Source organism: Xenopus laevis, chromosome 1S (assembly GCF_017654675.1).
Source record: "Xenopus laevis strain J_2021 chromosome 1S, Xenopus_laevis_v10.1, whole genome shotgun sequence".
NCBI classification, from domain to species: Eukaryota; Metazoa; Chordata; class Amphibia; order Anura; family Pipidae; genus Xenopus; species Xenopus laevis.
The window spans coordinates 172,777,263-172,792,863 of record NC_054372.1 but is presented as its reverse complement, the minus strand read 5'-3'; the positions used below and the strand labels follow the sequence as shown (position 1 = coordinate 172,792,863).

The window sequence follows — 15,601 nt, the reverse complement described above, 5'->3', positions numbered from 1 at the left end:
CAGAAGTGAGAGTGTTAGGGAGGTTTCGCTCCACCATATGTAACTAGTGAGTCTCAATAATGTGATTGATACACACGGAGGATTGCAGTGGATCCTATTACTGTTCCTATGGTGCTCCGTCCAAGCACCTAAAATATCAATCCAATATCTGTAGTCTGGAACAAAGGACCAAATCGCAGGATAACTGCAAATGTGCCAAATTTTATTTTAATCCACACACGACATGTTTCGGGCGCAACTGCCCTTTTTCAAGTGTAACTAGTGAGTCGCTGATACAGGCAATTTTTGGGAGAAATTAGCAATGGCAGGCAAGTTTAGCAGAGAATTAGGAGCAAAAATACAGGGACACTGGGTCTCCAAGCAAAAGCACAGGTTTATTTAGGCAACTGTTTCCAACTTACAGGTTTCAGGAACACAGTTCAATAGCGTTTTAACACCACCATTCAAGACTTTTCCCTACACTGGTGTTCTCACTAGTGATGGGCGAATTTATTCGCCAGGCATGAATTTGCCGCCGAATAAATTCACAGCGAAAATTCTGTTTTTTTTGGACGGTGGTGCATTTTCGCCGGCGAATGAAACTGGCAGCCGGCGTCAAAAACGAGACGCCATTTCACGTATTTCGCGGGAAATTCATGAATTTTTCGTGGAACCAAAACCGGACAAATTCACCCATCACTAGTTCTCACCATGAAGGGTATCTTCCACACTCTGGAATATTCTAGGCTTCCTACTAAGCTCTGCTGACTCTCCCCTCCAGGGATACAAATTTACCAGTCTCTGGCATGGCTCACCTTTTGGCTTTACTCAATTACTTTTGACTCTCGGTCACCTGGTCACGTGTCACTCTGCTCCTTGCAGCTGCAGGCCGCACCCCCAACACCTCTGGGAGTTCCTCACACAGACAGGTAGCCTTCCTGTTCTTTGCCCTACTCAAAGAGACCACCCTAACACTCTCACCACCATTAAATACCTTTGTACAGGACAGCCTGTGAACTGGACTACTGGAATGGCTTATCTGGCTCACCTGTTCCGTCCAGAACATTATAGCCAGACAGCAAACATCTCCCACTATGGACACATTAAAGGCAACAAACACCTTTTTACACTTCTCTGTGGTTATTCTACCACACCATAAATATTTCTGAATAGCCCTTCCAAGAGTTTCAATTCTACTAGAATCCATTTTTGCGTGCGTTTGAAAATTGCTTTTGTGTCTTTGCTGTGTTTGTGCAACCAACTCGGATTTGGACAGGGTTGGAACCAATGGAGGGGTTGGAAGGTTCACAAAATAACAAGCGAACTGAGGCAGCTGCCTAGTTTTTTGCTTTATTACAGGGTGTCTAAGAACAAATAGGCAGAGTACAACTGCACTGGCTAATGTGAAGCCTAGCAGAAAGATGACTTTGCTTTACTTGCTTTACTGGTTAAATAAAACACCAGTAGCACTCTGAAGGGAAAAAGTGAATCCATAATTTATTCAGCCCATATGCATACAAATCAAGGGCATGGTTACCTAAAGCAGAGAAAACCTAAAAGCAGAATAAACAACATTTCCATTTGCAATGTGGTCTCTTCATCAATCACTTACACAGGTTAGTGTAGATTCCTATGTGAAATCATCCAGCTTTTCATGGGTAACTTTTCCATTTAACTGGCTGCCTCATTGGAATGAAAGTCAGTCTCACCTGCTGTGCCACCACATGTACTAAACCCATCTATTCTCAATGTAAATTAGATGTGTAATGTATCACCGGCTTGGCAGTATATGTTTTCTCCGGTCACCTTTAATAACGAGTGCAGAGAATGTGGATTTTCATCTCACATAATAGTAGTAAAATACATGAGCCGGGCCAGATAAAATGATTAATGATCTAAGCCTGAGTCATTTCCCCAGCCATATACTGCAGCTATGGTATTCCTACCCTTTGTATAATGCATGTCTCTTATCTGCCAGAGCCATGGGTGCTACCATTTTAATTACTTTCTCTTTTGTCTGTCAATGTTTTATAACTGTTCCCTCTAAATATTTAACATCCTTAAACCAACATCCGATGTGTAGTGACAATTTCTAAAATAGTTGCTGCTTCTTTTTCTGATTTTTCTTTTTTTTTCTTTTTCTTAGTTTTCTGACTTCCTCTTAGCCTCTAATCACACACTATTAACAGTGTAGGTTGGTGTTTCTGCTAATGGAAGTCCAGCTACTACAAGTAACTCTACACAGCAAGGGGCTAATTGTGAAGTCATTTGCAATAACTCAACTGCCTTGTGTAATGAATTTTTCCCCTTTAGCTGTTTGGCCTTGCCCTGGTAACCAGTCCATGGTGTTTGGTATACATTTGTATACACCAACTTGTTCATGCTACCAGAATTGTGTTTAAGAGATCTAAAGAAAGACAATTCCATGAGGCCCCACACACAGTGAGGCTGCTGTAGGAAAGAAGAGTCACAAAAGTCAGGATAGTAGAGCAAGATGGACTCATCATGTCTGACATTGTACATTGGTTTACAAGTACATTAGAGGGCATTATAGACAGAAAGACAAATAGCTTTTGAATTCACCACCATAGGCAATATCACATAGGGTTTTAAAACCCAGCTGTGCCCATCTGGCAATATCCAGCAATAGTTAGAAGTGGGAAAACTGGGGATTACCCTACTATATCATCTTTGGGTTACACTGATATACAATGGAAGGGGGAAAGGCTGAATGACATTGGTGTTGAATTGCGATAAGTTCAGGATAGCATAGAATAAAATGATCTATATCTATATATCTATCTGTCTGTCTAGTGACATTGAGGTAGCTTAAACCATAGCCACGGCACAGTTTTCAGCACAGAAATGGAATCTGACACCATCTTTCAAGTATAACAAGCAGCTTGGCTGGCTTTATTAGGAACAAAACCCACTTCTGAACATACTAGCTTCACATAGGGTCAACACTCACATTGGGGTACACATTGACATAATTTTCCAACACTTACAGCTTTTACCGTACACAAGTCCCAGAATCCTCTGTTGGACTCACACTTGACCCACACAGAGACTCAGGGGCAAATTCACTAAGATGCGAAGTTGCGCCAGGCGCAACTTCACCGCACTTCGCCAGGTGTAGTTTCGCCAGCGCTCCGCAAATTCACTAAAATCCGAAGTTGCGCTCAGGGGTAGCGTAAGGTTGCGAAGTTGCGCTAGCGTTGATTAGCTATGTAAAGCGAAGTTACGCTAGCGCAGGCTAATTTGCATACGGCACCAAATTCAAATTTCAATGGAGGAATACGTATCAGCACTACAAATGCCTAGAAAACCTTCAAATCATCATTTAAAAATTTTTATTTTGCCCTACACATGTGCCCACTGTCTAGGTAAGTTGCCACGAGTCAGGAAATGTAGGGGGGAAGGAGGGGAGCCCCAAAAAATTTTTCGATCTTTTTCAGCCTATCAGCCATCATGTAGAAAACACGTCAGCGTTTTTTGGGACTTAGAAAAAATGTTGACTTTTTTTGAAACAATCCCTATCTACTCTATTGCGCTTTGCCAGGTCTGAGGTGGCGAAGGAAGTCTAGCGTAAAAGGTAGTATTCAGTACACTCCGCAAGTTAGTGAATTTGCGTAGGTACGTCGCTAGCGAAAATTCGCCTGGTGTAAGGGTGCGAAGTAACACTAGCGAAACTACGCCAGCTTTCGTTAGTGAATTTGCGCAGTAACGAAAATGCCAAACGCTAGCGAATTAACGCTAGCGTTCGGAGCTTCGGCGCTTAGTGAATTTGCCCCTCAGTCTTTTGGGAGAGGTTCCTCTCTCTCCTTTCGTGCGCTCTCCAAACACTTCAGGTCCGGGGGAATCACATCCTCTTTCCCAGCTACAAACACAAACACACTTCCTTCCTGCACATGGAGGTGTCCACGGGCCACTCACCCTATATCTTAGTTTGGAGCATGTACAAGGTATTGTTTTACTATTATCAAGTCCAAAAATATATTGCAAAACATTCTTTTAAAGTTAAAAAATTATTCTTTATTTAGCATAAATATTAAAAAGTAGGCATACAGACCAATTGATGTTTCGCCTTACGCTTTTCGTACCCACCGGTACTTTTTGTTCCGATGTCCATGGGAGACAGTCGTTTTACATTTGGGCTACCCCAAGATGAAGCTAAAGAAAATCTAATTTGTGGCTAAAGTACCCCTTCAGGCAGAGGTTTGTGGACTTTTTCTGTTTTAGGTCTAATATTTGGAATGGCGCACCTGAAAGCTGATACCGATTTATAGACTTACTACTGCTGTATTAGCCATTCAGACAGACTTCCAAGAATATCTATGACAGTAAATAGGTATTCATCGGTGCTAAGGGAGTGGCCGCCAAATGGGCAGTAAAGGTCCCAGAAATGGTTCTGTGGTATGGAGAGCAGGGAATTTGGCCACATTTTGATAAGTTCATATATATATAATATAATCCATACTTAGATGGTAACCAGTAATTAGACCAGAGATACTGTATGTTTAGAAGTTATATTATTGGAATGAATTTATTAATGCTGTTGACAGGACCAGATCTAGGGATAGGCAGCAGATGCACCTGTCTAATGTGCAGCTATTTTTTGGAAAAGGTGTGGGTGGGTTGTAACTCAAAAAAATACTACTAGCATCAAAGTGGCTCACCATTGGACCAGCTTCCTTCCTGTGCCAACTGGTCTGTACCAAACACTATTCTTTCCAGAAAGGCGCAATGTACTGAGGAGGGACATACTGTAGATAATCACCTTTGCTTTGGGTGCCAAAGCTGCCTGGTCCAGCTATAGTTGTTGGCTCACGTTATACAGAGGCACCAGGCTATGGGTAAACTATTCCATAAGATATGTTTTTTGTAGTATGCACAGGAGCACACTATTTAAGCGACTTATCATCGAACCTACACTTTTTCTTTCCTCACTCTTCCTGGGTCAGCTGATCTGTGTCCACCACTAACCCTTTCAGACCAAATATTGTGCAGGTTATTGACCTGCCTTATAAACACAGTACAGTTAAAATGTAAGATACTGTATTTATCCAGACCGCTGCACAAGTAATTGGCTTTAAACAAATGTATTTTCTTGGACAGAGTCCAGTTGTGTTATTCATTTACAGAGTAATGTTCAGTGCAGCTGCCTTTAATTAAATCACTTTTCACTGTAAATAACTAAACATAAATTATCCAATGGCATACAAATACAAAATGAGGTTATCCAATAAGAATAGATTTTAATTCTGAGGTTTTGCCATCCATTCCAGATGTCTGTCTTCACACAATGGCATTATACGGCTATCGATTCTTTTAGTAAAAATCTTGTGCTAACCAAAAGCCAAACAATCAGTATTTTAGCAAAGACGTTAATAGAAATGTACTGTTTGTTTCTAGGAGATTTTTTGTCTATAATGTGTATATGTGTATAACGAAACATCTCCTAGATACAAATATTAATGGGTTTATTGTGAATGTGTGAGTTTATTAAAACAATTTGGAAAAAACTTGAAAATTTTGAATTTTTTTAAAAAAAAAATAGCTTTTTTTTTTTAATTTTGCCTACGACAACTCCCATTGACTTCTACATGATCTTGCAAGCATTTAGATGTTGATGTTTTACATTGAATTCTTTTTGGTGCTTATTGAATACAAAACATTCACATTTTTGAAAATATAATTAGAATTTGTGAGGTTTGGGGCCGAATTTTTTTTTAAAATTCAAACATTGATAAACCACCCCTTAAATGTGATGGGCCCAAATACTGCATGTTCTTTTAATGCAGAGCTACACCACCGCCTACAGTTCATTATTCTTAGATTTCCAACTCTCTGAATAAAGTGCAGGGATATGGTAAAATAATTCAACTTATTTCCTGCAAAGGAACCCTAACATTGTTTGCCTTTTCTATTATTCAGAATCTTTTACAAACAATTTTGAATGATTGAGTTAGTTGATCATAAGCTCTCTTACGCAGGGCAGGGCCATGGGTGAGTGAGGCTAATACCCATACTGGCTTCCTAGGGCAGAACCATTCTCCCACATTTTTTAAAAATAGAAATTCTGCCTCCAGATAAAATTGAATGTGCAATTCCATATTTAGATTCATGTAAAACTTTACTGTTGGACATCCTACTGTGTGGCTGGTCAGATTTGAGCAAACATGCAGAAAACATAAACTTCATAAGATCCTCAGAGTTGAAGTCAGTGGGAACAAACTTTTCATTTGCCCACAGACAACAATGTGACTCCTTAGATTGGACATATGACATCATACAATGTCAGATACTGAAATCCAGTTAGTCAATGGATTTCAATAGCTGACAATATGTTTTGCCTTTTATTCTTAAATTACTTGCAAAACATGACTCTATGACCTGCCAGCAGGACCACTTTATCACTGCTGTATGTATGAGGCTCTACCAAACATTTCTCCAAAAAACAAAAAGCTTTTATGAACAAGTTATGTTTTTTCCTTTAAACAATAAAGACTCCTAGGCATCCTGAAGTCCACAGGCAGCATAGCACCCCTGTAAATCGAGTCACTCCAGCCGCTCTCATATATAGATCAGAAATGTGCATGAGAACTGAATGACCATTTTAGAGAATCCTTCTGCTACTGAGGGAACCTGTTTTAAGGAATTGGACACTCAAAGTGGTCAACCAAGGTCTCATCTAGAAGAATTTGGCTTTTTTTTAAATATTTTTTATTTTATCTACAAAGTGAAACTCCAGTGTAGCGGAGGAAAGAGGTAAAAGTAAAGTTCACTCTGGAGAACCAAATTCGATTCAGTGTATTTTATTTAATTTAAACACAACATGTTTCGGACAGACATGTCCTTCATCAGGTGCTAATTACAATGTGTATTCACTCAAACATTGTAATTATCACCTGATGAAGGACATGTCTGTCCGAAACATGTTGTGTTTAAATTAAATAAAATACACTGAATCGAATTTGGTTCTCCAGAGTGCACTTTACTTTTACCTTGAACATTTTGTGGCTTGGACGGTGCTACTGACTCTGTTGGATAGAACCCTGATACTTTTGGAGTGAGGGACCACCTGATAATCAATAGAATTAGCGGAGGAAAGAGACATGTAGATGCTAACCTATATCAAGTTTTAAATGAAGGCTCTGGTGCTGAGACCTTCTGCATTAGTGTTCCCTTTAAAAACTAATAAGCATCTAGCTTAAGCTCTGTGCAAGGCTACAAAAGACTAAATCATGTGATGCCTTATGATAAATGTTTTGCAGCAACCCCCCCCCCCTCCCTGGGCAGTAATGTTAAGCTGATACCTTTGAAAATCTCATTACAAGGATCTGGGCACATGATGTAATTGAGCTGGCTGTATGGTTGACTGAGCCAGCCGCCCTAGGGATTTAAATACCCACAGCTCTGCAGAGTCCTTGATTGAGTTTGGCTCAGCGCTGCTATTCTGTTAGAGTACTTTACACAGGGAAAAACTAGCCATAGCATTCCCCATGAATCAGCAGCAAATCTGCCAGTGGGCTTTTTTGTGCAGGACACGTAATGCTCTGCTGGAGCCCATTCAGGAGGTAGAATGAACCCACCAGTTAAGTGCAACTGATCAATACATTTCATTGCATATAAAGCTTGCTGACACTTCCAGTGACGTAGACGTCCATTTCAAGGTTCCTGTGCTGGGTGGGATTTGTGGTTTCTTACCAGTTTGGGTTGTGGTGCAAAGTATTAGTAGCTTGCAGTTATCACAGGTCTACTTGACATACCGGCCATGAAATGGTAGATTTATCAGGCAAGTGGTCAGGGGTATAATTTTCTCGTAATTTTATTCAGCAACCTTTAAAAGATGTGCGATTTAAAGAATAACGTCATAACTCCAAGCATCCTTGGTCACTTTCTAGCTCTTAACACCTGCATTCCTTATAACATCCCTGTATGTAATTTTTATGGCAAGTAAAGTTGTATTAATGCTTATTGTAAGGGACATTTGAGTAATGAGTAAATGGTCAGGAGATCAGGAGAAAGTTGGCTCAGGTAACAATAGTGTAGCACTGGTAAAGGTAACATACATTGCTGGTTGACCCTTTGGCAGTGCTAGAACCACTGTAAATTGTAGAACTTATTACCCTCCTGTATATGAATGTAAGCTACCCACCCACTTAGATTGTAAGTGTAAAGGGACAGGGATCTCCTTTAAAGGGGACCTGTCACCCTAAGAAATAATTTCAAATTCTTTTCATGCTAGTTGAGCAAAATAAATTTTAATTACACTGTATGTATTATTTAAATTTTGTTTCCTTCTGTCTTGGAATTATACAATCACAGCAAGCAGGCAGCAGCCATTTTGTGGACACGGTTATTAAGGGAAATTGTGTATCACCCCAAAATCTTGTGTATGCACCAGAATGGGGGACCTAATGTCCATGTGCAGTGCGGTACACAATTATAGAGCCTGAGGAGGGAAGGGGGAATGTGAGGAGAGCAGTGACATGTAGGAAGTGCTGAATGGAAAGTGAAAGTAATTGTCTGCCCCTCCTCTATGCCACGGGCATAGAGGCGGGGCAGGTAATATTTGATTGACAGTTTAGATATTTAAACACCTTTATAACAGGTACGGATGTTTTAATGAAACATTTTTTTGGGGTTTCATATTTAATTTGCAAAGGTTTTTCATTATGCAGCTATTTATGTGTAGGTGACAGGTCCACTTTAAGTTGTATTTTAACAGTTAGAAAATAATGCAAAGGAAGTCATAATGCCTGGCCAGCTGTATATGTAAAGTACATTTTTGATGCATATGTTTGAATAATATTAATATAATATTTGTATGCATTGGTTTTAAAAACAATATTATACATACATATACATCAAAAATGTACTTTACACCTACAATTGGTCAGACATTAATATGACTCTCTTTTCAGGTTTCTTTCTATCTGATTTTGACCCATTCGTTCAGCTGTCCAGGTCAAAACTAGTCAGTCTGGATTTTCAAATATGGAAATGACGGAATGATGCAGTGATCAGCCAATCAGCAATATATGTCATCCATGTGACACTCTACATCATCACCCCGATTCCTGAATCACCCACTCCGTGCTCTGCCTGGAAGGCAACTGTACTCCCTTTGCACAAAATAGCATGCACTATGAGGCATGTAATCACGCATTGTGTGCAGAGTTTGGCCAAGTAGTATGAGCACCCAAAGCAATACCAATTGGCCAATACTCCACCATCCTTCCATTCTCTGCTTGCACTCTTCCCACCCCCTAACCAGTGTTAGACTGTTGTACCTGGGTGCCACTGGAAGACCCTGGTCAAGGTTCCACTGCTATACTGTCACTGCCAATTACTAGCCCACTGCAATCCAGCCCCAACGTTTTCTGTACCTCACCCACAATCCCTCTGCTGACACACGCTCCTGGTATGTGCCGTTCAATTGCCAGAAATATGAAGGATTCCCAGTATTAAAGTTGCTATTGGGGTTTTATTGAATACTCTCCGGATATTAAATCAGACTGCACAGTAAGTGCAACAATACATATTTTTACAAGGGGCTCATTCCATTATGGGGTTTATAAAATATCAGAGGCAAGGTTACCCAAGTTCTAGTATCCCCTAGCAACCAAGGCTGCACTTACTGGTCTGATACCGGAAAGGAAACAATTTTTCAAGAAGTAACTCTACATTGACAGGGGTAGCATACTGTAATAATAAACAAAATCCCAACAAAAGTGAAATTCATTAATCTCAATGGAGCTATCAAACATTTAGCAAGATTACTGAGCCTACAGATGGAGTATATGGTATTGCACTTTCACAGCATGGAATGTTATTTGCGCCCCACCCGACTGCTCCTTTCAAGCAGATAAATACTGTATTCAGCAGTGCATCACAGAGAAAGACTAAACCTTTGGTATTTCTGCTGTTGCAGAACTGCTACTCACAGAAAAGCTGCCAGATATCCTTGTGGGGAAAAGCAAGCTTTTACAAATCAGCTGGAGTGCCGAAAGGTTGGGTGTCTCTGGAGAATCTCATCCAAAACACCTTCTGCCATGACTTTGTTTGTAGGTACCATAAGTTGAATTTGTTGAAGCAATACCTTAGAGTGTTGAAGGGGGACTGTCATCACTATAAAAGGTTCATCACCTGGATCTCCTTCAAACTTTCACCAAAACTGTCACAACCTCTCAGAGAGGTAAGGTCCCCGAACACATGGGGCTATACCCCTTTCTACTTTTAAATGCTGCCAACTAGTGGGCATAGCTGTCTGGGTTAATTAAATAACCACCAGGACCACCATAGGTGGCCACATACCAGGGAGACTGCCTGGGTAGACCATAGCTAAATCTCAGTATTATTGGCACAAAACATAAATACCATCAATTGTCAATAGCAGTTCCATTGAACTATTCAGGTAGGTTTTAACTGAAACTGAAAAAAGTATGAAGGTGTGATGCAGTCATTATGGTACCATTGTGACCAGATCACACTTTCACATATCTTTGAGGGCTCTTAAGGACTTAAATGCTACAAGGCTAAAAGGCCTTGTAGGCTTAGCTGCCTGGCAAACAAATATGCCGTTACTTTTTACTGGAGTGCTGCCTTCATTTGTATCACAGCTTAGACTGCAGCATACAGGCCTTTGTCTTATTCCCCCTTCCCCTGGGTCTGAAATGGGACTGAATCAGCTGTTTCTCCGCCAGTAAAAAATCGCTTATGAAGAAACTGTTGATGTAGCATTAGACTGAGCCTATTCAAATAAAATAAATCACTCTCCGCCTATTCTCACTCAAAAAAAAAAAAAAAAACTTTTTTGCAATCTTAATGGATGCTCACATGTCTGCTGAACATACTTGTGCATAAAGCATCTGAGAGTTTATTGCATGGTTCCCTTATTTATACTCCTTAGTTATCATATATTCCCTCAAGTGCCTCTTATCCAGAGCAAACATTACCAGCTTGGCCAGTCTTTCCTCATAACTGAGACCTTACTAATACTTCCTGCATTACCCCTGCATTGCTTGCTGTAGCTCAAGTACCCCCAGGTCCTTTCCATCAAGGATTTGCCTAACTTATTCCCTTTAAGAGCATACATGGCTTGCATATATTTAAATGCTAGCATTACATTTATCATCACTGAATATCTGCACTTAGCATCAGAGTGCAAGTTTGTCCAAGCAAAGATTATTTGAGCCTGACGTGTTGATGATTAACTGAATGTAGTTGTGGCTTGTTTGTGGTTTGTATAAATGGCACAAATATATAATGTTACTGCTGCTACATTGTGTCATGCAGGAATGTTTCATGCAGGAATGTTTCATGTAGAAACTATGTTATCAAAAGCCATAGAATCCAAGCTCTTACAATTGCTACAAGTTAGAGGGAAAATATTTGATTTAATGTCTTGGCAGTACCGGTGAGATCTGTTTTCTGGCAACCCATTATCCAGAAAGCTCTGAATTCCGGACAGTCTCTCTCCCTTAGATTCCATTTTATCCAAATAATCCAAATCATAAATAATAATAATAATAAATAATGATTACCCTTTTCTCTGTTATAATAAAACAGTACCTTGTACTTGATCCAAACTAAGATATAATTTAACTTTATTGGAAGCAAAACCAGCCTGTCAGGTTTATTCAATGTTTTCATGATTTTCTAGTAGACTGAAGGTATGAAGATCCAAATTATAGAAAGATCCATTTTCCAGAAAACCAGACTACTATCCAGACTTCATAGGGACATTTGGAGTTATGTAACTACACTGAGGTTTTTTTTTTTATCTCCATCTTTTTTTTTGTCAACATTGGGTTTTAGATTTCTAGTGGTTGTGGGGACACTGTGGTGTGAATGTTTGTGTTTAAAGATAGCCAGGATATCAGCTATTACTTGGGATGAGCGATTTTTTTTTTTTCAATTATACAGATTTGAGGAGAAATTAGCAGACATTTTTGAGAATCTGCACTTGAATTTCACTATGCATTTCTTTTCATCAGGAAAAAATGATAGCTGAAAGCTGAATGTCTCTTCTATCTGCACTTGCCACTGTGTACTGTATGTAAATTGATCCCTATTGTGTTCAAGCACAAATAAAAATATTAATATGTCATACTAGTTTACATTTTAAATGATGGAAACATGACTTAGAGAATGCCAAAACTGAAGATTTATGAGCTCACTTCAACTGATTTGTAAAGAAAGAAGCCAAACAAACTGTGCTCCACCTGGGCTTCTGAGCTAGTTATTAGTTATTCTCTAATCCTTGCCTTGCGCCATGACTATGGAGTGAACGTTACAGCGCATATAAATAATTTTGTCATTCCACGGCCCACTAACTGTCATTTATAATTCCCATCACAATGCACTTTATCAACATATGCAAAAGCCTTACAAAGCTATGATTGAAAACAAAGACTAGAGACTCCGTCATTGGCATGAAATGTTTCTATTACTCCAGCCAGGGTGTGTTTATCTGATGTATCAGGAACAGCTTTTCCCATTAGGCAACAGAACGTGTGGCCGTCATGCTGCATTAAACAATCTTTATCTAGGGAACTGTATTGTATTTATATTGGCAAAGATGCGGCATCATTTAATTTTCAGTCTTTCATTATTTAGCGCTAAAGCTGTTGAGCCCCAGGATAAAAATCTTTGCATGGGTGTTACAAATGGAGCCAATACACAAGCAATGGTCAGGACAGGCAGGGTCAAGAACAGATTAGGAAAACTTCAGAATTGCACCCAGGAACTATGAATTAGACCTTATGTTGGTTAACAAACCTTAGGTAAAGAGCCCTTTAAATATTCAAACTTTGCGCCAACCGATGATGTCACATTCGGTGCTTCCAAACAAAGCCGAAAATAGACGAGCGACGAGAACCGGGAGGTACCCGCAGAAGACAGCACAAGTCAAGGAATCTGCGCCGAAGGGAGCAGAAGCGTCGGGCGTTCTTAGTAACTTCATGTTTTATGTTATGTTGAAAATTCTTTTTCTGCTCACTAAATTCATTTTCTGAGCACAGCGGCATAAGAGCAAGATTGCAATGAATACTATCATAGTCAATATTAATATTGGAACACTGCAGAGTGCAATTCATTGTTGATGATAGCTACTTTTTTTTGTGTGGGTAATGAAGCGAGTAGAAAACGAGTGGAAAACGAGGCGCCACAAGTGCCATGCCGTTGACAATTTTTCATTCTATCAGGCGGAAGACAGGGGGAAGCAGTTTAGGGAGATAAGTCGCCCCAAAGAAGAGGCGATTAGTCGCCGGGCGACCAAATCTCCCCGAATCTCCCAGAGAAACCTTACCCTTAAATGTTCTTGTGCCAGATTGCATCAAAATAATAATGGTAAACAGCAGTTTATGGGCAGATGGGGATCATTAATATGTATATGTTGGAAGGCCACACCAGGCTCACAAGTCTCTTGTTAAACAGACCTGCTTTAGGGTTTATATAAGTTCAAATGATGCATTATCTCTTTAACTTCTTAGTAAAGCAAGATAAGGATCCACTTACCATAATGTGGAATAATAGCCCAAGCCATAGCTGATGCATAGATTCCACCAATCATCCAAAACATGCAGAGCCAACTCAAGTGTTCTCCTCTCTTCTCTCGTGCAAGAACTTCAGAAAAATAGGAAAATGCAGTTGGAAGAGCTCCCCCGATGCTGTATAAAACACAAGACACATCAGAGTGAGACAACTGTCCTTGTAACAACTGTATTTATAAATTTACTCCCAGACTGCAGAGGAAATAGGGGTCATGTACTGATACATTGTCCCCAGCATATTGCTCACCTTCTGAGCTTTAATCTAATATCTATCTAATATTTATCTACATAAAGATATATATAGAATACAGATATACAGTAGAATAATTTACCCCCTATTGTAAATGCCGAGTTCTTTTATACATTGAACTCCGAGGTGACTTCTAATGACCTCATATTTTACAACAAGGGGCACTTTATTTAATATAATATCTCTACACAAGTTTCAGTGAGTCATCTGACAAAAGTGAAGCACTAAATGCCAGTTATAACTGATGACATCACTGTTTATACGGTTTATAATACACATTATTATTATTATATCCTTATAAACGGTGAGTACTGATGTCATCAGTTATAAACGGTGAGCAGTGATTTCATTTCTGTCATATGACTCACTGAAACTTGTGTATTATAATAAATAAAGTAGCCGCAGTTGCAAAATATTAGGATATTAGAAGTTACCTCTGAGTTCCATGACCTGTATAAAAACACTCGGCCTTCGGCCTCGTGCTTTTATATGGTCATGAAACTCCTCAGTAACTTATAATATCCTTATATTTTACAAGTGGGGGTACTTTATTCACTATATATATATATATATATATATATATATATATATATATATATATATAATATAAATAAAAAAATATATTATAATAATATTAAAAGGGGTCTATTGCTAGCCATACTGGTTAAGGAGTAATATCAAGCAGAGTGTTTTTAATAAACATTGAGTTGAGATTATTATTGACTATGAATTTGCCATAATTTATTACTTGCTCAAATTCTCATTATTTCAAGCATGAAAAATGAGCATATCTGATAGATAAGCATAAAGTACATCTCCAGACCATAAATCACAGAGAAAGATCCAATATTACATGACGGCCATTATTATAATAAATTATTTTAGAAGATCTGCAATGGGACTGAATGACCGGGGGCTATGCCAATGATCTGTAAAAGCATATTGATCATTTCAAGGCAAACACTCAAACCTGCGAGCAGCAACACAGCAACAACATAAGCAGATAAGACCTATTTAAAGTAGAAATAAAGCTTAACTGAAGACGTTGGCTAGAAACGTTGTGCATTATGTTTTGGGCTTCTGTAACAGTCCAAGGCAACCACAGCCCTTTAATAGGGAAGATCTGTGTCTCCAAAGATGCCCCAGTAGCTCCCCATGTTCTTTTCTGCTGCTTCACTGCACATGCTCTGTGCTGTTGTCACTTACTGAGCTTAGAGACCCACTCACAATATACAGTACACATAGAATAGAAATGTCGTAATATTAGTAATTAATACAGATACTTACTACATGGCAGCACAGAAGCCAGTGCAGCTAACATCTGAATTTAATAATGAGCTTTGTAGCATCAAGTAGACAAGTTACCCTGGAACAATGTGTCTGAGAAGGCCACCATGGGTCCAACAACTAAGAGTCAGCCTTAAGCGACCTGATTGGCCGCTGAGCTTCCACGCCCCCGACCGTGACTGTGCGTGCGCCCCAACCCAAAAGTGTGTGCACAAAAGCTCTGTGGGCAGGGGAGAGCAACGGAAAGGAAAGCGACGGAGGGTAATTCAGTAGTTCTCTTTTAAGGTCCCTGACACTTCTCTTGGGTGAAATCTAACAATACCTGCCCCTTCACTCTGTTTCATTTTGTCCATGACGCACAAACGTTAAAGGAGAATGGAAGGCCAAACTGGATACACTTAGCTATGCTAGAGTTTATACTGTATACTGAACTAACTGTACCAATCCAGACTTTCAGTTTATAACAGTAATAATCCAGGCCTCCATAGTTGTACACAGTAGCTTTCCATTTTCTGACCTTGAC

At 39.5% G+C, this 15,601-nt stretch overlaps 1 protein-coding gene across 1 annotated transcript in view; it reads right to left on the bottom strand.

The window, feature by feature from the left end:
• Positions 1-15,601, bottom strand: part of sv2c.S (synaptic vesicle glycoprotein 2C S homeolog) — a 99,106-nt gene that overhangs the window by 18,657 nt on the left and 64,848 nt on the right. Inside the window, exon 4 of the mRNA XM_018244439.2 lies at positions 13,507-13,658. Within this exon, the coding sequence (XP_018099928.1) occupies positions 13,507-13,658 (152 nt within the window). The remainder of the gene's footprint in view (positions 1-13,506; positions 13,659-15,601) is intronic.